The sequence below is a fragment of the Pollicipes pollicipes genome, unplaced genomic scaffold, assembly GCF_011947565.3.
Source record: "Pollicipes pollicipes isolate AB1234 unplaced genomic scaffold, Ppol_2.1 Scaffold_4219;HRSCAF=4965_pilon_pilon_pilon, whole genome shotgun sequence".
In the NCBI taxonomy this organism is placed as follows: Eukaryota; Metazoa; Arthropoda; class Thecostraca; order Pollicipedomorpha; family Pollicipedidae; genus Pollicipes; species Pollicipes pollicipes.
This window is the reverse complement of record NW_023596448.1, coordinates 35,099,840-35,123,405: the sequence shown is the minus strand read 5'-3', so window position 1 is coordinate 35,123,405 and position 23,566 is coordinate 35,099,840. Positions and strand designations below refer to the sequence as shown.

Sequence of the window (23,566 nt, the reverse complement as noted above, 5' to 3'; positions counted from 1 at the left end):
ATATATCTGAGCTATATATGTATATATATATATATATATATATATATATATATATATATATATATATATATATATAGTATCAATGCAGTAGAAAAGGACATATACAAAAAACAGCGACTGCTCTCAGTCCAGTGATGAGGGCGTACACTAGGCCTCGGCCAACGGTGTGAGTGAACGGGCTTCTTCGAAAGGGCCAGCCGGACAGAGGCAAGAACTGGACGAGCCGGTCGGCTCCGTGCCGGTCAGGACGGAGTCCGATGCTAGCACCAGTCTTATGCAACGGGCTTGAAGCTAGCCCGATGATCTGGCTCTGGTTTGTGTTGCGCATGATCTCGAGAGAGTGGTCGTCGCCACAATTTTGCAGTGTTGAACATGCATACGACTGCGGTGATTCATGTACCGAAACCATGTTGTGATGTGTACGTAATAGCAACCTTGCAAACCACACAAACAAACTTGCTAACAGCAAACTAAGGTAAGCGTCACAACTGATCGCGTGGTTACAACCACAAAAGTTCGACGGTCCTTGAAAGCCCGTTGGGAGCGGATCACTTCCCATTCAAACGACAAGGAGAACTGCAGCAGAACTCTCGGGGACATTCTCTCCTGGAGCCAGCCGTAAGGTCACGGGGTCACCGGGCGCGTCCACTGACCCGGTTCCAGCCGGGGCTGACGTGTCTCACCGCCCTGGCCAGACGGGCAGCGGATATCCTGCCGCGGCGCATCCGTCCAGCACGCAGACTTAGTCACCAGCGGCGGCCGGACGCGACTCAGAATATAAGCGTCTTCATCCTTGGAAGAGGCATCTGGTATCTTTCGCGGTTTGTCATCTAGCTCCAGCCATCCAGGCACATGCTCACAGCCCCCCAGCTCTTCTAGGACAGAAGCATGAGCTGTGCGGACGGTCGTTGGTGTCCACCTTCTCACATCGGTTACTACACTGGGTACAGAGCTCGGGTCTTCCACAGACACATGTCGCTCTTGCAATGCTCATGTTCAAGACGGCTCAACCGGTCTGTGGCCAGCACTGAAACGGAACACCCACACACACAGGGAGCCATTCCACAGCGGGCGCCGGAAAGCGCGTGTCTCGCAATCGGAAGCAGGTCACGCGTTTCGAGCAGGCCGCTGCCGCCGCGCAGAGACCACGTGACCCCGGTGACCCCCTGACCTTTGGTTTCCGGTCGGCTCTGTATCGCCGTCGTCAGGTCAGACGCCGTTAGCGCCAACTAAGTGCCGCTGCCATAGAAGCGTGGCTGAAGTGGGATTACCTCTGGACCTGGGCGGTGTCTCGGCGCTCGTGCAACGGCGGCCAGCCCTTTCACTGCGCGGGCTGCCCAACGAACTGACGCTCATGCAATTACGATGCTATCTGTTGGCTGCAGTCATGGGTGGAGGAAAGCTTGGAGCCCATGGGCGTACTGCCAGTCGCCCGCAGCGCCAAAACAGGCATATGACTGGTTATTTTCTTTGGGGCGAAGGTATGCACAGGAGTGCGATTGCAAGCAAAGGAAGTAAATACACTACAGCCCACAAAAACGCAAGATTCACAGCGCAGTGGCCAATAAGCTGCGGTATTGCGGCTCGACGCAGGATAGTAGCCGTCGGTCTGGTGTCGCCCCACACGCCCCAGCTTTCCCGGCTTTCTCCGACGCATGCCTGGCCGTCCGCCGCGCCGCCTGTCCGGTGGAAACCACGCCCCGGCCTCACTGTCTCTTGCGTCGACCCAGCCCGTGTCATACCACGTGCGGAAGCCCGGCCATTTGCCGCGCCGGCCACGCCAGCCCCGCGGCCCCCGCCGGCCGCCGGCGGCCGGCCGGGTCGGCCATGCTTTGTCGCGCGCCGGCACCGACGCGTGAAGGACAGCGCAGGCCGCGCCGCGAACGCCGCGGTCGGCCCTGGCGCGCCGCAAGCGCCGCGGTGGTCTCTGGCGCGCCGAGAGCGCCACCAGCGCGGCCGGCCGCACCCAGCGGAGCCTTGCGTGTACTGCGGGGAGGAAGGCGCTGCTGGCAGGAGATCGAGGCGGGGGCGAACGCCTGCTGACGGTTGCGGCTGCTGACGGCTGCGGCTGCTGACGTAGTCACCGCGGTGAGCCGCATCATCGCAGGCCGAGCAGGTGCATGCTTGCGCGACTGCTTTTCGGGCCTGTTGCAGGAACATGGACGAAAGGTGCCACGGAATGTATAAAATGTGTCATGGAAGACATGTGTCGTGGCAAGAGGTGTCAGGAACGTGGACTGAACAGAACTGATCCCGTCTGATAGGCCATTCCTGACACACTTTGGAGGGAGGAGCGGGGGCGGGGGTGGCCAGATCTCACAATGCCACCCAACAGACGTGGAGAGACACACGCCAGGGCATAGGCGTGGGAACCTTAACGGGCGGCAGGGGGTCATAACCCTCACACTTTTCGCGGAAGTCTAGCATCAGCCACATGGTAATGCATGGGAACAATCCAGTTCAGACAGGACTTTGGCCCTCCCGCATCTTGAAACGCGGCGAGTCCAGGCCTACGGGTCGGTATCATTGTTTCATGACAACGGCCTCTGCTGCTTCCGCTTCCAACGTGCCAGCCATATCCCGGCGTCTAGGATGCCTCAGACGTGACTGTGGGGTCACCGTTTCGGCCTTTTGAATGCAGAGTCGATAGCCACACCTGGTGGAAAACCCTACCTGGAAACACCAATGGGGAAATGTTCTCCCCTGCGTGCCCTCTACTACCGACTTCATTTGGTGTCACGTCGCTTGGCTCTCCCCATGCCACCTGTTTGTTTGGGTTTTGTGTGTGTAACATGGAATGTCGTCGGGGTTTTCATTATTGGCGGGACATTCGAACACCGTGTGTATATTTGCACAAAACAAACACCCAGCGTTCCACCCGGCCACCCGGCCCGACCAGCGCCGGCTGGAGGCTGCTCGGCGGCCAGCACCGCCCAGCACCGCATGCCCAGCCGCCGTGGCGTGGGCGTGGCAGGTCCGGTCTGGGAGCCCCTGCGGCCGCCAGGGGGCTCGGCTCAGCCGAGGCCGCCGCTGGAGCGGCGACGGTGGAGGCCAGGTGCCCGATCTGGCGTGCTGTGACGGCGCGTGGCACGAGCGCTGTTGTGGTGGCATTGAGGGAGGCTTTCCAGCGCGAATGGAAATGACGCCTCTGGATGGCACAAACAAACAACATGACTATCTCTCGCGTCCTGGTAAAAAACGGACGACGTGATCCGCGGGGGAGAAGCTGACCTTGCGCCTCTCCGCCCTCTTCCACGTCCGATCAAAACAGACCTTCTAAGGTGGCGGCGCTGATGCCCGGCAGCGACGGAAGTGCGCAGGCGGTGATCTCAGCGGCCGCGGGTGTGAGTCAGGCAGAGGCCGCGGTCTGGTCCAGCCGCCTGGCCAGTCGCGGGCCGGCACGGAGCCCGCCGGGGAGCGGCGTCCGTGGGAGGGGGCGTACCGGCGGCCTTGGAGCGGAGAACGCCGCCAGTCAAGTGGGTGGGCGCTGCTGCATGGTTTTGCAAACGCTGTGTGCCGAGTGCAAAAAAAAATTAATTTTTTATGCGATGGGGAGATGGATCTGATCCCCGATGCATTCACATGGTTCGGGGAGGTGACCATGCGACTGGACACGGCGCCTGCCACGTGTGTGAACAGGAGGTCCGATCCATCACCTCATCAATCCGCAGCCTTGATGAGTGGCTTCAGCTTGTCAGACACGACCAGCGCCAGCTCTTCGACAGAATTGCCACAGCACACGCGCCGCCCCATCAGCGAACCCCCCGGGCCCAAAATCAACACATCAAACGCTCCCGCCAGCGTGCAGTCACTACCGGAACACGCGCCTTCAAAACATCACGCGCACATACCATGCCGGCTGATATTTGGCAACGGCTTCAAAGGAAGCGCAGTTGCACGCTTCCTCCTGGTCTTGAGCTTATTACGGGGCCACTGTAGGTCGTAATGGGGTGAAGTTCTCTCGGCGTGCCTCAGATTGGTTCCGTTCTTTGGCGGCTGAATACGAACCTAATGATTACCGCCAAGTCGGATTCTTGTGGAAAGTTAAACTCCGGAATGGCGAGATCAGTGGCCTCAGCACCGATTCCGCTCGGGGCTTGAAACCATTGCGATGGTGGTGCAGGCCGACGCAACCAAAAACATTAAGCAGAGCCGACCGCATTGGCTCGTTCGATAATCGCGGTACGTTGCCATGACGACGGCCAGTGTTTCCGGCGGGTCGTCGCTCAGAATGCCTGATGCTCAGCGGTTTGGTGGTCCGATCCGATGCGGCTGTTGATTGGCCACTGTCAATACCTGCCATAATGGTTGCTGGAGGCGCCAATGCGAGGATCACGCAACTGATTGTGATGTCGCTTGATCTAGATTGGGGCTTGAACGTATCGGCAGGCTTAAGACCAGTTTAAGTCTATTTTGATGGTCCAGATAAGACGTTTGAGCGCCATAAACAATACACAATGTATCACACACTCTAAGCAGGATCCGTTCAGATTATGCCGCCGGACCAGAGTGAATCACGACCAACTTACATAACTCGGTGCTGGATACGGGTCGTATACGCGGCAAAGACAACCGGCGTCAAGCTTCAGTTGTAGCAAGACACCGAAGCGTCAATAACCGTAGCAATTACACGAGCCGTGGAGCGACTGTGCACAGCCCAAGGTTGGGTGACGCTGGCTTGTGGGGAGGTAAGCCTATGTGGTGGAACGTATGGAGGGTTTGCGGCGGGCGGGCGCGCCGCGCCTGCCCCCGGATGATTCACCCGGCGTTGCCGAGGGTTGTGGAGGTCAAGCCTCATTACCGGGAATAATGACAGCGGCGTGGTGCAGCGGCAAAGGGCGTACACAGGTACCGGTCGAACGGGGAAGGGCGCTCGAATCAGTTGCTGTTGATGCTGACGGTCGTGTTTTGCCAACGCGGGTGCCAGCTGCAGTGAAGGGGGACAGGGGACGAGTGGAACAAGTTCTCAGAAGTGCAAAATGGTTCCTCTATGTACCCCTGTGTTCCCCTATGTACCCCCTCAAAAATGAGTACCCGTATGATCCTATGACCGCCGCATGTGGAAACAAACCACACGTGCAAGATACACAAGCCTGCGCCCGGACGGGTTTAAGTTCTAACGACAAACCGGGCAGAGAGACATTCCTCCGTTTAAAATCAGCTCTAAGCACAAACGACAAACCGGGCTAAGGGACATTCCTCTGTTCAAAACCAGCTTATTCCTCAAACCGGACATTCCTCCGTTTAAAACCGTCTGAACCACGCCGTTCGCCTGTCCTCAAACACAGTCCTCAGCCAAATTGGCCCGGCATTGAAAGGACCCGATCCCACGTTCAAATGACCAATGCATGACTTCCTGTCGCACGCTCAGCCCGGCCTCAACCTGGCCACGGCCTGTGAGCGGGAGTCCTGCACAGCCGCGGCGCTACGAGGGCGCGCGTAACTAACGCAGTCCTGCTCGCAGCCGTTCGCAGCCGGCGCCGGCTCCCTTTCTCCGGCGTCACGGTCAAATGCGTCACGAGCGCGGCGGCAGGAAAATGACCCCTGGTCAGGCTCCCACGGCGCACGAGATGGGCGATACTCGGCACCGGCCGTGCCGGACCATCACACCGCGGCTATCCGGACTTGTCAGCAAAACGTTTGTTAACGGGTGTCAAGCGCTAGTCATCGTCAACGCAAGGTGTCAGCCTTGTTCCGACTATCGCAGACGAGGCGCTCTTTCGGTTAATGTGAATGAGCATAACATTTGCGAGGCTGACTCACGAGTGAGGAAAGGGCTCCGGCTGAATATGAGCTGATACGCGTCAGCGAATGTCAGGTAAATGAGTCGCAGTGTTGCATAAAGCGCAGACCGTGTGCTCTGAACTTCTGTTATGTGTTGGGTCTTTCTAAAAATGCGAGCAGCGTAATATCTTTATCGTCATTTCGTTTGCGACTACGCCTAAGCAAACATTAAACGCTAAGTCGAATTTAATGCAGATACGGTTTACGCCAAGTCCAGAACCCGCGCGTGAGAACCATCAACACGGATCAGCAATATAAATGGATCGGCTGAGCGGAACAGCCATGATTAGGGCGCTACTGGGCTGTTCTCGCCGGCTCTCTCATGTACATTTGGCCGGTAGAGGATCATCCGGCCTTAGTGTGGATATATGTGCAATACTATCGTCCATATGAACAGAACAACTAGCTTGCGAAAAGGGTTGAGGGATGAATCTGACGTGATTCAGATATGTAACTAGACATGACTGATGTGCGTATATCAACGCAGTTCACACAGGAGCCATGTTCACGGACTCCCGCCGCTTATGAGTCAGATTTCGTTCCGCATGCCTTGCCCGACTGACCGGAGGCATACCCGCCCACATGCCGTCACAAACTTACACAAACAATGATCCCTGCAAGACGCGCGGCCCTGCAGACTGATGTCAGCTGACAGAAACAGGCCAACAGCTGTTTTGCACCGCAGACTGTCGGTGCAGCGCCTTGACGTTTGAGTGGAGCCGAGTGGGAAGCCTTACACTCGATATAAACCCTGAGATACAGCAGCGATCTCACTCAGAACACCAGAGATATCTTCATCACAGCTCGCCCGCCGGCCCAGCCGGCGTAGCCCGCCCGGCGGTGTAAACACTGTGCTGATGCCTCATGCTAACCAGGCCGCCGGGAGACGGACACGGGGCCTTCCCAGAAGTAAGCCAACCGGAAGCGGCCCACTATTGCCAGGCCGACATTACGAGCGCACCCATAGTGGCTCAGCTTCGGGAAGTGGCTGTCCTCAAGTGCCGGCCTATTCAGGAGTTGAACGTTATTTAGGTCCCAATGTAAGGAAGAAATGCGTTGGGTTCTCGCTGTTACGACATTATGAGTTTATATGTCGGAAATAACCGATACTTTTGTGCATGCATAGCTTACTTGCGGCCCACAGCCATTTCGGAAATGTTTGGGCATTTTCATAAGAGCATTCATTGAGCGCTTGATATCTCTTTTTCATCAGTACCTCCTGTCTGCCGCACTTTTGTCATTTTCAGCACAGTCACTCGTAATCCCGCATTTCACCTATCAGGAACTGGAGCAGATCACGTCCTCATTTTCCCCACGCGCTGGATCCGCCCGTGGCACACGTGCTTCGCCTGACCGCCGTCGCCGCTCAGCCGCCAGACGCCACAGCCCGGCGGTCCTCCGCCGGCGCCCCCGTTGTCGCTCGCGCGCCGAGAAGGCCGCGAGTGGCGAGGTCGAGGCGTCTCTTCGTTGCACGCACCGCCCCTTGACCTCCGGCCGGCGACGGTGGGGATGCGGGGGTGGGATGCATGGGTAGCGGTCGAGCAAGGACGGGGGAGCATCACTTCCGAATTTGATGGTAGTGCGGGAACAGAACCGTTAATTTGACTCCCGCTCCACCACATCCACGACCGGTGGCGGGGTGGCGCGAGGGGAAGGGGGGGGGGGGGGCGGCGGCGGCCGTGACCTAGCTGACCCCGTCTGTTTTCCCACCCGCGCATCAGATGTCGTGTCTGCGAGCTCGATTTTGCCGTGACCTGGCCGACTCAGCGCCGCACAGAATTCGCAATGAGCTTCGGTTTCTCCCCATCAACGGCCTTGAAACGCTCCGATGAAACACCAGCGACCGTCAACCACGATCGCGCGCAGCTGCAGCCGCTGCCGCCGCACGATTGCGATCATGGAGGCCTGGCCCACGTCAGCGAGTACTTTCGCAAATCCGCTCGTACCTCGCTCTGACGTCACCGAGAGCGTTGAACCTTTGACCGGCTGGTGTGCTGGCGTCGACACACCACCAGTGTAACTAATTGACTGTCAGTGCCACGGGCGTATCGATGACCCGGTGCTGGGCCGCACAATGGATTCGGCCTTGTGGTCGTGTGGCCGGTCGCATTTCGTTGAGCGCTGCATCAGTTTATTTAAAAAGCAGCGCTTGGGAACAGTACGACCCTGCCCCGTCCCTAGCGTGGCTGCATTCAGGTGCCCACTCTGCCGGCGGTTACAGGCTTACAAAACATCCACGAAAAGGAGAAACCACCACGCTTAAATCCAAGCAAACTAAGCGTTATGATCAAGAACATCTTTCCGTCATCAGGGAAAAAACACGTTTTCCGTAGGCATGGGGTGGCTGCAGCGCTGCAGCCACCCCATGCATGTCACCCATACCCACGGCCGTCATCCCAGGCAGGCCATATTGGCGCCACTGCGGGTGACGACGGGCGGCCACATCCGGAGGGAGTGGCCGGCGGCCGGCGGCAGGCCGCGCGTGACACCTCGCCGATCGTCGCTCGCGGCCGGCCGTCGTTAGCGCGGCGGCGGCCGGGCCCCGCGGGCGCACCGCCGGTCGGACGTCATCAGAGCACGCGTCGTCAGCGGCGCGGCGGTGCGGACGACGATCGTCGGTGCCGACGTGGCGACGGCGGAGAGCGCCCAGGGGCGACGGCGGGGAGCGCCCAGGGGTGACGGCGGGGAGCGTCCAGGGGCGACGGCGGGGAGCGCCCAGGGGCGACAGAGGGGAGCGCCCAGGGGCGACGGCGGGGAGCGCCCAGGGGCGACGGCGGGGAGCGCCCAGGGGCGACGGCGGGGAGCGCCCCAGGGGCGACGGCGGAGAGCGCCCCAGGGGCGACAGAGGGGAGCGCCCAGGGGCGACGGCGGAGAGCGCCCGGGCGACGGCGGAGAGCGCCCAGGGGCGACGGCGGAGAGCGCCCAGGGGCGACAGAGGGGAGCGCCCAGGGGCGACGGCGGGGAGCGCCCAGGGGCGACGGCGGAGAGCGCCCAGGGGCGACAGAGGGGAGCGCCCAGGGGCGACGGCGGGGAGCGCCCCAGGGGCGACAGAGGGGAGCGCCCAGGGGCGACGGCGGGGAGCGCCCAGGGGCGACAGAGGGGAGCGCCCAGGGGCGACAGAGGGGAGCGCCCAGGGGCGACGGCGGGGAGCGCCCAGGGCGGTCGGCGCGACGAGACGGGCATCAGCCTCGAGCGGGATCGAATAGAAGGCGTGCACAGAGGTAGGGTCCTGTCCAGGCTCCATCCGTCGTTTAAGTTGCGTTTTTTAACGCTTCAGACAGCGGCGTTCTGGAATGTAGCCCCTGAGCACGTCTGGTACTTGCATTAGCGACCTGGGCCATTCATCATGGCGGCAATGGTGTCTGGACCAGCCGGCATGCAGCTAGTCTGGAACCGTCACTCGTCGCCGCCGCCATCGTGTTTGAACGATTCAGATACCCAGCGCATTTATTATGCAACAACGTAGTGTCACTGGCGGCATTTTATCTCATCGGTTTAGTGTTATTTGCAATTACAACCAACGAAAAACATAGGTACGGGGAAATACTCAAAATTTGTGCATTTTCATACGGCATAGTATCCAAGGGCTTTCATTCACTCCATACTATTTTTGGTAGATTTAACGAGATACAAATTACGCGGAATCATGTGGAAACAGAACAGACAAGACCGGCGTTTTGTTTTTTGTAATAGTAACATCAGCACGTGCTTTCCACCGATGTGCCAAGATATACAACCACCAATAACGCCCCGCTGAGAAGTTCGTGACACGCGGAAGGTTTGGCATCGCATCGGCCTCACGCTTTCGCATTTACGACGGCGGCTGTTATGACCACCGGCCATCACTAATGCAAGTCCAATCCAAACGATGCCACCATAAATCGGACCGCATCGTCCTCATAGCTGGCCCCATTTCCACCGCGCCGTCTCACTCGACCCGGCCGCCAGCCTGGCCGACCGCGGCGGCGTCCGCGGCCACCCGTCAGCGAAAGTTCCGGCCGGCGCCCAGCTGAAAGTTCAATAAAGCGTCGCGTCTCAGCCGGCGACCGCGACCGGCACCGCCCGGCTCCCGCCGGCGCCTCCGCCGGCGGGGCAGAAGTGAAACCGGCGCCGCCCGCCGTCCCCTGCCGCCCCGCGGGCAGGTCAGAACCGCTGACGGGGTGCCCGGGGGAGGGGGGAGGGGGGCAGGTGACACGAGCGGCTGTGGCTGGGAGATGTCGGGAGTGATACGGGCTGGGAGTTCTCGCGCGGACTGGGGCACGGCCGACCCGCGGCGCGCTTCGAGCGTGGGATCAGGCCAGCGCCGAGCTGGGAGCACCGGAATACGGAACAGACGCTGGTGAAAACAATGAATCGGGGACAGCGGCCGCGGGGGTATTAACGATACAAGTGAAAAGCAATATCGCTGGAATCTCGAGCGCATCCCACTGTTCATGTGACAGCCGCTGGCGTCTGGCCTGTCTCCCCGTCTCAGTGTTCCCGTCCGAACCAGTCGGTGTTTGATGTGGCAAAAAAACATATAAACTGAGGAGAGAAAACGCAGCTATTGCTTGCAGAGAGCGATGCCGACTGCTCAGCATCTAGCCATGATCTGGGATCATGAAATATCTATGATCATGATCATGATCTGGCCTCGCCATCTTTGTTTCACACTGTCGATAGTCGGGTTGTACACACTGCATTTAACAATTTCCCGCGCAGGATATCGTGAGTGATCAAATTTGCCTGCGTTGCAAAAGAAAAGGAGAGGCGAATTGCTGAGATCCTGCTGACAATCAGTAGCCGATCCGAATCTGACACCTGTAAAAACCTTCCAACCCTTCCAAAACGACGCCATTCAGGGCATAGATTGACTGCAGAGTTGTTCGTGCGGGCGTAATTAGCGTTATGTGGAAATACCGGCCGTCGTTTGACACAGCTGACGACCAATTACATAATGGCAATATGCAGCCTGCAAGGTCGACCCGCACCCCCAGTTGCCAGGCGCCCACGTCCGCGACGGCACGACGAGTGCGAGCGGCCCAGCACGCGGCGGCCTCCCTCGACACGTCACCAGCCTGGTGAGGACAGAGCATGGACGTGGACACGAGCCGATCAGATGAGGCCGGTAACGACATCTGCTTCCCCGTCATAACGGAGGGGAGAGCGGGGACGGGCACGGAGGGAGGGGGCGGATACGGGCAGTCGACCGGGGATCGGTAACGGCGCGGCCCGCCCGTCCGATGGGCACGTACGTCATGAGAGCCGGGCCCGGCGCGGCCATCGCATGACCGGTCAGCTGTGCGGCCGCGCGGTGCAGTGGGCTCTCCCATTACAGAGAGCCCCGGGTCCATTAGCCAGGAGAGGGAAAGAGCCTGCACCTGCTTGCATTCCACTCGGTGCGACAAGAGGTCCTTTCGAGGGCGGTCGCGGTCCTAGCAAGGAAGATCAAGCAGCCCCGACCGCGCCACGCTAGGATTGGACGCACGGTCCTGGTGCGGGGAACAGCGGATTTCGCTGACGGAGCCGGACGAGCGGACGACGCGTGTCGCGTGGCCACGACTGTTGCGAGCAAGGAACTGACGTACATTCGGTAAACCAGCGCTGGGTTTTTGCTGGCGACGGCCTTCAACGCCGAACTGTTCCTGTCGTGCGCGATATCCTCTATGGCCGCCGCCTGACCCAGTGGTCCTAGCAAGATGACACACTGCAGTAGTACAGAGGGACAGCTGCTCGAGCAATGTGCGAGAGAGCCGTTCACTGCGGGCGCCTAGGTCCGGGCCTGTGTCCGCTGGTGGTGGCGGTCGACACCGCGCCTCCCCGATGGTCCGGTGGTCCGGTGGTCCGGTGGTCCGGTGCGGACCGCCAGCCGGCCGGGACCACCGCCGCCGCGGCTGGCTGGGCGACGGCGGAGCGGAGCGACGGCTCTGGCCAGGCAACTGGGTCAACGCGCGCTTTACAGGGCGCGTGCGGTGTGGCGTGAGAACGCCTGGCTGACACACCCACCCGGCGGCGGCAGACACGGCCAGGCACGGCCAGGCACGGCCAGACACAGCCAAACACGGGCAGACATGGCCAAACGCAGCCAGACCCAGCCACCGGGCGACGGCAGACACGGCCAGACACACCCACCGGGCTGCGGCAGACACGGCCAGACTGAGCCCAGATTCAGACACGACCAGGCCCGCCGCGTCCCGAAAAGCGCCGGCAGGCATGGCCAGACACGGCCGGAAGGGGCAGCTGCAGAAAACAGTGGAGCAAGCGCGGGCGTGGACACAGCTGTGAGCCGTGCACGCCTGCGGGTGGCAGACGCGTTCTGACAGACGCGGAGCCGGACGCGTAAGTCAGCGGCGCTGCAGGCCGAGCAGCCGGTATTCGGGCGGAAGCGTGACCACCCGCCCTCGCTCCTGGACGTGCCAGGCCGGCACCGACCTCTTTCCCAGAGCGGCCGCCGTGAGTCACGTGGAACATCCCCGGGCGGACAGAAAGTCGGCCAGAGCGGAGGGGACCCGTGCATGCGGCCCTGCAGGACGGCAGAGCGGGTGCCGACTGTGCTGAGAAGCGAGCTGCCACGGTCCGGCCGCGGGCCCCGCGCGGACCCGGCCGAGATGAGCGCGGATCGGGGTCATGCCAGGCGGCGGTGGGGAACGCACAGCGAAATAGCGGGGTGACGCGGGCGGTCGGCGGTGCCAGCTGACTCACGGGGAGCCTGGCGCTTACCTGTCATGGGGGGACGGGTCCGGCGGCGGCCCCGCGGCCGCGGCCTGCGCCGCTGACCGCTCGCTGACGCCGGTCAGCGCGCGTCACTGACGTCACTGACGGCCACACGTCACTGGGACCGGCCGCCGCCGTCAGCGGTCACTGCCGTCACTGGCGGCCGGCGGCGGCGGGCTGACAGCGCCGGTCACCTCGCCTGCTGCCGCCCGCTGTCAGTGGCTGAGGTGGTCGCCCGTCACTCGCCGCGATCGGTCGACGTCGGCGACTTCTCCAGCGCGCTGGTCACTGCCGTCTGCCGTCCGGGGCCAGTGACGGTCTCGGCGCGTCACTGCTGGCCAGTGACGGTCTCGGCGCGGTCACTGCTGGCCAGTGACGGTCGCCGGCGGCCCCGGAGCGTGTCCGCGGCCCGCTCCCCGCCGCGCCTCGCCGCGTCTCTCCGTCGTGCCAGCCGGAGCGCCGCCCACCCCCGCGCAGCCGCCAGCCGCGCCGCTCCAGCACTGGCGCGCCGCCGCGCCGCCGCGCCGCCGCGCCGCCGCTCTGCCCGCCGTGACGTCACGGCCGGCGCGCTCTGCCCAGGGGTCAGCCCAGCTGACGATAACCGTTAGGCCGGGCGCGGCGCGCGACACCCCGCACCGGGCGCCGGTGGGCGGCGGTCAGGTCGGCGGCGGCGGGGCCGACGTGGTATTGATCCGGAGAGAGATGGGCCGAAAAAAACGGGGGACCCGCCGACTGGATCGTGCGGCCGGCGCTGCGATCCGCACGTCGCCTGGCGCCGGCGGCGTGATGACAGCGGCCAGCGATCGTCGCTGCCGACCCGCGCCCCGTACCGTCGCCGGATGACCCGCTCTGGTGCGGCGGAGATCGCGACTGGCACACGAGACACACTTGGCGCTCGATGGCAGCGCCGCCGGCGGAGGAACCGCGAACTAGCCGCTGTGGGGCCGGCCGGGTGGAGCGCCAAGGCGCCGGCTGCCGTTTGGTTTGCTCGACCGGTTCCCACTTCCTGTTCGGCGCTCATGGCTTTCCTTGCAGTGGCCATGGTCGCCTACACCCCTCCGAATGCTGCGCGGAACGGCGGCGCGCTGCGCAGTAGGAAGTAAACCACAGTCACGGAAGCAATTACGCTGAGCGGATGGGATGATTGTTTTCAATCTTGGTCGCGCGGTACGACCACCATGGGCGCCAAACGGGGAATTATCACGTCCGCATCACGAGAAACACCGCGCTATAACTGTTCACGTGCTCAGGTGTCATCTGACACGTGCTCAGGTGTCACCTGACACGGCTTACGCGCGGCCATCAGACACCGATCGTCAAATGGAGATTCGTGGAACATCCGTCTATCCCGGCCTCAGGCTAGGCGGTTACTCGGCTCAACCGGCTCAAGAGGCTCACTAACGACTGCCGGCGTCAAAGGCGGCGGCGAGGCGGCACGACCGTGCAGGGTGCTCTAAATCACCGGCGCCATTACGACGGGTATTGATCTCGGGTTCCGTTGGCAGTCTCCGTTTTGTGACGGAGCTGCCGTCAGCTGGTAAGGCCGTGGCCATCGGTCAATCGGGCTCGGCTGACGTCACGGTCCGGACCGACATCACGGTTTGGATCGATACCGCAGGTCGGATCGACGTCACTGTTCGGATCGATATTGCTCTTCGGATCGACATCACTGTTCGGATCGGTGTTGCTCTTCGGATCGAAATCGTAATTCGGATCGACATCACGGTTCGGATCGACGTGACGGTTCGGATCGACGCCACACATCGGATCGTGATTCCAGTTCGGCTCAACGTCACGGCTCTGTCACAGGTGTCCAGACCGGACATGCTGCAGTGCCTGACTTGTTGAGCCACGCCTCACCTGTCGTGGCTCGTTAGCTCACCAATCCCGGCTGCTCACTGATAGCGTGCTCCAGCAGGGCCAACCGTCAGAATGCGGCATGAGGCTGGACTCTCACGGCCTGCTCTCAGTCAGAGATGATTCGGACCCATCAGTCATCAGTCAGACATCACTCGGATCCATCAGTCATCAGACAGACATGACACGGACTCATCTCAGTTCTGGAACGTGCAGCTGGAGAGAAGCCAGCTGCCCTATACCGATACTCTGTCACTGAAGTAGCCAGCTGCTTTACACTGACACTCTGTCACTAAAGTAGCCAGCTGCCCTACACCGATGCTCTGTCACTAAAGTAGCCAGCTGCCCTACACTGATGCTCTGTCATTGAAGTAGCCAGCTGCCCTACACTGACGCTCTGTCACTGAGGAAAATCGTTCCATCGGCCTAGCTTCTGGTTTGTAATGAAGTGGAAGGCCGACAAGAAAATGCAAATTTGAACTAGCGGTCAATTTCCCAGCTGACCAGTGTCATGTGCCCATCGGTCGCGTATCTGATTCAGGAGGATAACAGGCCGCGCACAATTACCCGCATCTTACACGTGAAGCTGGTCACGCTCAAAACGTCAGTTATAACGAGGGAGAGCTGCCTTTCAGTGAAACGCATTCCATGACCACACGTGCCGAGCGTAAAATGAATTTCCTGCGCGAGCGGACATCACGATAGGAATATAAAATGCATTATCATGCTGGTCTACGAATCAAATAAGCCATGGATTCGACACGTAAATAGTTTTCTGAAGCCCCATGGACAGTCAGACGTCAAGCTCAACAGCTTGCTCTGCCCTCGCGGTCCATAAATGTAACGCTGCCTTACATCAACGCTGCGAGCAGTGCCTCTTCGCTTCATCGTTTCATCCTCCCACTCACTAAGTGCACCCGTAGGATCAGAGATGCATGGGTTCGCTACAGTCAGAGGTCCCTCTGGTTTGACAAGCACGAGTATCATTCCCAATAGCGCACGATACACATCACGGTTGTGGCTATTAGCGATGCATTTTGAATGCTGGCAAGGAGGCGAGAACGGTGACGAAACAAGCTGATGACGCGCCTCGAACCCACAACCTTCCTCTCATAAAGGCTACAGACCCATCACATGGCGTTCTACACATAACGATGCCATCACACATGACGTCCAACACATAACGATGCCATGATAGATAGCGAATTTAAGCGCCACTCCTCAGCGCGTTATCAAGACCGTGACGTAAGCGGCGCTGTCCCGCAGGCGGCGTTTGGTTGTGAAAGGGGTCCATAACTTCGGCCTGGGGAGGCATCGACCGTCCTTGAGCCCGCGGCCGTTCGACGGAATTAGGACATCGCCGAGGACCACACCTAGCGCCCCTGGTAACAGCCAGCAGGTCAGGATAGGTGACCTGCACGGTCAAGGCCGGTGCCTCACCACCGGGACCTGACCCGTCAGAAACAGTGGCTCAAATAGTTTGGTTTCTCTCCGCTGACTTCCGATTCTTTAAGAAGTTCTAACCCTTCTCTGAGCCGGTTTGCACTTGATTATACACAGTATACCTCGACTTCAAACTCATATAAACGCAAAAATAGTACAGAGCTGGAGTGATATTACTGTGTTCGAATGTCCAACCTTTGTTGGGTGGCTTACGTTAATCACGTCACGTCAGTCACGTCACGTCGGTCACGTCACGTCAGTCACCCCAGTCACGTCAGTCACTTCGTCACCTCAGTCACGTCACGTCAGTCACCTCGTCTGGCACAGGGAGACCAGACCGGCCGCTTACATCGACCCCAGCGAACGGTGGCCCGTTGGTCTTGTCGAGTCACCAGACCATAACACCTGACCCGAGCTGAAGTATCGAAGTCTGGCCTTTGTTCCGCGCGTATGCCTGTCTGTCTCCACGGCATGTATGGGCGGCTTAATGCTGCATTTGACATTCTACCACCTCCCTGTATACCTTTGGTAATTGCATCCAAAGTAATAGCATTGTCGGCAGATAGATGCATCTGAAAAAAACATTGCGTCAACTATCCACGCATAAATAGCATCGTAACATGACCAAGGCGTGTCATAACATCCGTGTCGTGATGAGCAGTGCTTTTTATCACTCATGTCATCGAGTTCAGCGGCGTTACTTCAACGCAATTCATAATTTACGGATGACTATTCACTGCAGGGCTACAGGCCGTGCGAAGGGCAAAATGCAACATACAAAGTCATGCTTTTTCCGAGCCAGCGAGGCCAGCGAAGTTCAACGTCCCCGGCATTCAATCATGATGAATATGCATGAGTTTGACACTCGGTCATTAACTGCCACCGCCGCCCAGCACATCCGGGACGCCCGCCACATTGGTCTAATGGCGGTGAATATCGATCAACTCAGGGGGAATTCTCTCTCCGTGCAGGCAATCCCACTAGGCGCCACACTGAAAGTAACTCATTTGAATTTATGCATCGCTAGGATTTTTGCGCGATGCGATCTCAAATGGCTTGTGAAAATTGGCAAACAAGAAAACCGTCATATGTGTATCGCTTTTTCGGAAGCTTCAGCTTGCACGCAGCCCATTGCGTAAGCCTTTGGATGTCATCACAGGTGGCGTCGCTGAAAATCACCAGAAAAATGCATTACTCACATCAGGAGCACGTGTTTACTTTTTTGCCCCGGGTTCAAAGTGTGGCAGGTACGCCTGCCACCTTTCCTTATACCGAGCAACAGCGGCAGGTTCCCCGCTTGTTTTTGCACGACAAACAATCCCTGATGGCAACACTTGGTTCAGCACTCAATAACACACCGTGCTCAGTTCCCAGAACCCGAGTCGGCTTCCTGGTACACCGGTCTGTCCTGGGCTCGAGCTGTAGCCTCACACGAGGCATCGAGCCCGCCGACCCAGACGCGGCTGCGGCGACCTCGCGCCGCGACAACGGCGCAAGGATCAATCCCGTCCCACAGTGACCTGCGCCCTGCTGGCAGTGGGTGAAGCGCTCTTCTGACCCGAGGCTCGTTCAATCGAGGGAGGAGATCAGGTAGACGTGCAGCAGCAACTGCACGACAGAGAATGCCGCCGGTATTGGTCCCACGTGCGGCGATAGCGCCGTCAGAACGGTCGCATCAGCTTGCTGGGCCATAAAATCTCCATTTAGGGCGAGCTGTAATCGAGGAATGCTAGCGACGCTTTGAGGAGATTGTTCCGTAGCAGCTGGTCTGATATTCATCATTTTTGGCCGATGGATGGCGCAGTTTCTGGCCCAGACTTAGCGATCCAGTCTGGGTCGTTCAAGTCGATTTTCATCCATTCGGTGATTCAACTTCATACCGTATTCATTTCATTGCAGAGAGGATAAGCATCGAGCGTGCTCAATCATGGCGATGGTTCGACGGCAGCACTTTAATAAATGTCGGAGGGAATATATATATATATATATATATATATATATATTGACTGCGTAACATGTGCTTGTTATCTTGTATGGCTTTGTGCAATATCTGCGCCAAACCTCTCGTGTTACAGTCAGGCTGAAACAAAGCTATCCAAAATTGGCCACTGTATTCGGTATCGTCGGAATAAAGTGAACACGAAAAGTTCTATTGAGCTTGATCGTGATACGAAAGGCTTAGAGTGAGCTGTCGAGTAAGGAAGAAGATAACGAGCGAATATTGCGCTGTCGTGTTGAGAAAAGTTTAATAGAAGGCCGCAAGCCGCGTTTGTAAATATTTACATGGGCATCCATAATATGTATATATATATATATATATATATATATATATATATATATATATATATATATATATATATATATATATAAATATATCACTGTTGCTCATGACCATGTCAGACGTACTTGCAGACAGCTTTCATGCCAGACCAAAACACTTTTGGCCTGACGCTTGGCCACTGGTTTGGGAGGCCTGATTCAGATCATGTCGTGCCAAGAGCCAAAAGAATGATCATCGCTCAGAGTAATGGCACATTCTTCGTCTGATTAATTTGTGTAAAGAACGATGAAGCATAAACATCACAGCTTTGGCATCAGCGATGCTAGCTGATCTAAGTAGAAAAGAATGTTGACTAAGTGTGAGCGAGTTATGAAGCAACAATGCCGGAAACAGGGACCAAAATGTATACAAAGTCCAGTTTGCACCCACATCCAAAACAAATATGAAGAGGGGAGTGGCGTCAGAGATGCATTTTACTGCATCGCCCGACCTCCTCTGGACGCGCAGGCATCTCTCGGTATCAGCACTTTCTAGGCTGATCAATCAGGTTAGATCCCTTCCCAAGGGCTTGCAGAAACCAACGACGGCAGGTACCCGAGCATCGCCTTCTGCGCAAGAGTCGTTTATCCGCGCGCGTGTTGTCTCCGCCGTCTCCCACCTGTCATGAGCTCCCACCTGTCATGAGCTCCCACCTGTCATGAGCTCCCACCTGTCATGAGCTCAGAGAAAGTCGTCGCGCCTGAGCGCGCCACCTACCTTTGAAGCGTCTGGATCAGGCTTCCTCTGCGCTGCTGCGAGCCACCGTAGAGCATGGTCTGCAGCACCATTGTGAAAAGAGTCACGTGACCTGGGGTCAGGGATGAACCGACACGCTTACTCGGCCGACGGTTCAGCGGAGCATGTCGGCGCCACGTTCCTGGACGTAAGCTGGGTCGCACACACGTCCTTGGCCTTAGTTGGGTCACACTTCCCCGGCTGGAGCTGGGTCACGAGTTCTTGACCTCAGCCTGGCGTCACGCTGCGGAGGCTCAGGAGGGAACAGCGAACACGGCCGTCCCGGCGGGGAGGGTGAGCTGGCTCGACCTCGTGCCGCCTGGGTCGACTCTGCCGCACCGGACGCCGCCGTGTGAAGTCGAGGGCGGTGCGACAGTGCAGGTTTTGGGGCCGACTCCGGCGATGAGGCGGAGGCTGGACGCCACTGGCCGCTTCTGGCGCAGATGTGGACTTCTCGTCAAGCAAAACGTGGGTGTGTGAGCAGTAAGAAGAGGTGTTGGACTTCCACACCAGACGCGCAACGGATAAAACAGGTCTTCAGTGCGCTGCGTCCCAGTGGAGTGCGGCGCTGATCCAGCAACTCGACGGGGGCTTGTGTCTTTGGTGACAGTCAAGTTTTCGGCCTCATTCACGTCACCTCTAGTTTAACGCAATCACCGCCATCGTGTGAAGAGCTTCATCACCCGTAGACGGTCCCACAGGCAACACGACGACGATTTTTGCAAGCAGAAGTCTCTCACGTTCGCAACAGAACCGCTTACACAACGGAGGCAACAGCAGCCAGAAGTCGGTCTGGGCGTGGTGCTATGGAACCGCTTCACTACGTCCGCTAGCCCTGAAAATGTTCAGCAGAAGCTTGATGGTCACCGGAGCCAACGCTTGTTCCCTCACGGCCGAGTCCAACTTCAGCTGCAGAAAAAAGACGTTCACTTAAGTTGCCTTTTTCGTATAGGCGATTGTTCACTTTCACCACAGGCAAAGAAAGACAAACGTCCAATTGTGATCCTTAACGCTTGTTCAGCTCCACTTCCACCGCGCTACGCCGAATCCAATCACCACAGTTCACAAGCGGTTCCTGGACCGTAACGCACAGCCCAGTTCGCTCCACTGCAGACAGCTGACCGCTAACCACTGGGGCCTGGCGTGACGCCGCTCGTCACTCCTCGCGCGGCTGTGGAGGACTGTCGTCGCGCGGCTGCAGGACGGGTGATGTGTGCCGGGCCGCGTCACTCGCCCGTCTGCCGGCCGGCCGCGTGGCGGCCACCGCTCGTGGGGGGGGGGGGGGGGGGCGTGCCGCCGGGGTCAGTCGGCCCGCCTGCCCCGCGGGCACGTGCGAGGTCACCCCGTCGCTTTCCTTTCACCGGCCGGAGGACGGTCCAGACAGACCGCGGGGCGGTCGGAGACGACGACGGGACCTGGTTGGCGACGCCGCAGTCACGGCGGGGCGGCCGCGCACGCGCACAGACTCGCTCGTGCGACTCCAACACCGCTGGTCGCGGCAGGGCGCGGAGTCGCCGCTAACGCAGCAGAAGACGCGCTCGGCGCGGTGGCAGCAGAAGTCAGCAGAAGACGCGCTGCACGCGCGGCGCCAGCAGATCGGCGGACGTGGGCGCCTGCGGACAACGTCACAGCCGTTAGTCCGATCCTGACAGACGCCGTCAGCCTACCAGTGCCGGTCGGACGAAGACAACTGGCCGCCGGCAGACGTTGCGGTCGACTGGACCGACCGACAGACGCACGGCCATCCCACGAACGGCCGAACCAGGCCTGTCGATGACCCACATGTGCACGCTTAGCGTGCGCGCAGTATTCCCTATTCAGTGCCCGGGCCAGGGGTGTATTTGATAGGATTGTCGCGATCCAGGTCAATCAATGCAACGACCTTTTGGAGGCGGTCACACTTGTTGTTCCTCGAAGCGGCCCAGCGCGTGGAGGTCTGATTACCCTCGACGCCCTCGTCAGTAGTGGCACACTCATAACCGCGCCGCCTGAATTCATAACGTTAGAACGCTGCTGTTTTGTAGGATATTGGTAATGAAATGGTACCCTGATTGCAAAGGACGAGGACATGCTTGATGGATTTGCTGATACTATGCTCCCTAGTTTCTGCAGGTTCATATGCCCCGTAGCAGCAGTGTTTGCTGTACATGTATAAGTGCTTGTAGCTGGAGGAATACCATACCAATGATTTATCACATAATTCAGCTCTAGGAACCATGCACATTTGTAACCCAATCTCCGCACACACGCTCAGTCAGCACCTTCCACCTTCAGCATCCCCCCAAGTTTACCCCACTGCTGATTGAAACTCGCGAACAAACTAGCCACGCCTCCCCAAATGTGGTAAGTTAGGACTACAATTGTTAGCATTAGCACCGTAACTAACGCTGCGAGTTGTGGCATACGTCAGATATGCAAAACGCCCGAGGGTTGTTACGAGCGAGGCTGCAGGCCAGGCGAGGCGCTGCCCGAACTGCGAGCAGATTTTCATCTTGACTGGAGCGGCTCGACTCGGCGCAGGCGTTGACGATGAGCCCACACGCCACAATTTCACTTCCCCCACCCGATTAGCACGCAAGAAGTGGAATAGTTAATTTGGGACGAGCTGAAGAACACAAGTCGAAATCAGGGCAATCAGTAATCAGAGTCACAATCAGCGAATCTTGATGAGCCGGCGTTGCAGCGGCAAACGACTAACGTAGTTTGACCGATGAAAAACCGGGCAGTCGTACCGGCGAAGTGGGACGCGGTGCGAGCAGACGGTCACACGCTCTTGCGTGCAAACGAGAAATATGCCCATTTCGTGTTTTTGGGGGTTTTGTTTCCTTCGGAGATGAGGATGCTGCACTAGCTGCACGGTTTAATGTTGGCTATAATTCGCTGGCAAATAGGAACACTCTCCATCCCATGCGTTCGTCAGTATTCCAGCGGAAAGCTCCGATGCCACCTCTTCGGACATCATTCTCTTATAGAAGCCGCTTTGACCTAAGGTGAGGGAAATTGGGCTAAGCAATGTATACGGGAGTGAAGTCCTGCTAATGGCGAAAAATATCCACGCAAAAAGTTGGGCTTCTTTTTGTGATACCCTGACCACCATGCCACAGCCGTAAATCACAACAAATTAAGCACCTTCGTGAGCTGAGTAAAAGTTACCAACTCCGAACGACTTTTGCTGAAATTTAGCAAGGAAGGCTGCACAGTGAGCGTCTGTTTGTTACGCGTAGGGGTGGGAGTCAATTTGCCCCCCCCCCCCCTCCCCTCCCTGTACACTACTCCCTCCCTGGACTAGTGTAGTCGCAAACTTAGCACAGCTGTACACAATTAAATAACCAGTCTTTTGGTATTAAAAGTTAGGGGTACCCCGTAAGATCGCCGACGTATGGTAGGTCACAGTCAGGCCATGGCTGTCGGCAAAGGCAATTCCTATAAAATCGTTCAATCTGATGCGACAACGGTGTATTGGACGAGGCCGTACACTTTTTAGAAGACTTGTTTTACAGCGGGAGGATTAAATTTAGAATTGCGACTAAGTCCATTGATCTTAAGTCGGGTACGAATGTCAGGTCGAGGTGAAACTTTTTTTTACTTAAGAGCTTGGTTTGAGAAGTAGTTTTTGACGCTCATTTCTAATTTCTTGAACAAAGCGAGGTAAAAAAATGTGTCATTTAAGCCTCAGATTGGTGTTTTAGCGGTATGCCGCCTAGCGTAGGCCTTGTCATTTATTGAAATTCAGAAATCAAAACAATCTTGTGTGTTTTTGGTCACCGTGACCTTCTGAATGTCATCTAAGGTCGCTTAGCTTAAGTGAACGCCCTGAACCTTTTCCTTTGAACAGTTGAGACCAGGTAAAATATGGTTGCATAAGCAGTTCTCAGGAAAATTCGGACACGAACCTGGAATTGGACCTTATTTGATGCGAAGGTCACAAACTAGGGATCTAAAACTTGACGAAAGCAAACTCATATACGGGCATTTCTATCCTGCAAATTTGTTGTCTCTAGCTCTCTTAATTTATAAGATCTCAGGGCGTCGAATTGACCTCCGCTCGAGCGGCGTCACATTCAACCGGTTGCCCGTCCGCGCGTTAAGCTGTCATGAAAGGTGAAATTGCCAATGCATCGATGAAGCCCATTGCCGAAGGTGCTCAGCTCCGCGAAATCTAACATCATCCACACGGTGACTATCTTTAACTCTTACGTCTATCATCTGCTCGTTCGTCTTACCCCACAACAGGCATATAAGTGGCTTCAGCTTCCGTTTCTTATACATTTGACGAGGCCCACCGGGCATTGAGGATTTATCCGTCCCTATCCAGGAGCTCTTAGTGTTCGACTCCGGGGGTTCACGCCCAAGACCTGTCACGTTTGTGGTGTAAAGGAAGCCTTTTGCCAACCTTTTTGTGAAAATATTTGGCCAGCCTTTTCTGTTTTGCTGCCAGGCCAGCAAAAACGACACGGAAGCTGAAATGCTTAGCTGCGTCTTCTTCAGCCTGTTCGACTGATTTAGACGTCGGCTCTATTTCAAGGCCCTCACACTGGTGATCGTGTCGATCGCACTGCATTCACCACATTGGTGATCGTGTCGATCGCACTGCATTCGCCACATTGGTGATCGTGTCGATCGCACTGCATTCGCCACATTGGTGATCGTATCGTTCGCACTGCATTTGCCACACTGGTGATCGTGTCGATCGCACTGCATTCACCACATTGGTGATCGTGTCGATCGCACTGC

General features: G+C 57.9%; 1 protein-coding gene across 1 annotated transcript in view; it reads right to left on the bottom strand.

Annotated features, from left to right (window-relative positions):
• The window catches only part of LOC119095584 (ecotropic viral integration site 5 ortholog), a 96,652-nt gene extending 77,301 nt beyond the window's left edge, over positions 1–19,351 (bottom strand). Inside the window, exon 1 of the mRNA XM_037218441.1 lies at positions 18,815–19,351. Within this exon, the coding sequence (XP_037074336.1) occupies positions 18,815–18,885 (71 nt within the window). The 5' untranslated portion in view covers positions 18,886–19,351. The remainder of the gene's footprint in view (positions 1–18,814) is intronic.
• Between the last annotated feature and the right edge of the window lie 4,215 nt (positions 19,352–23,566).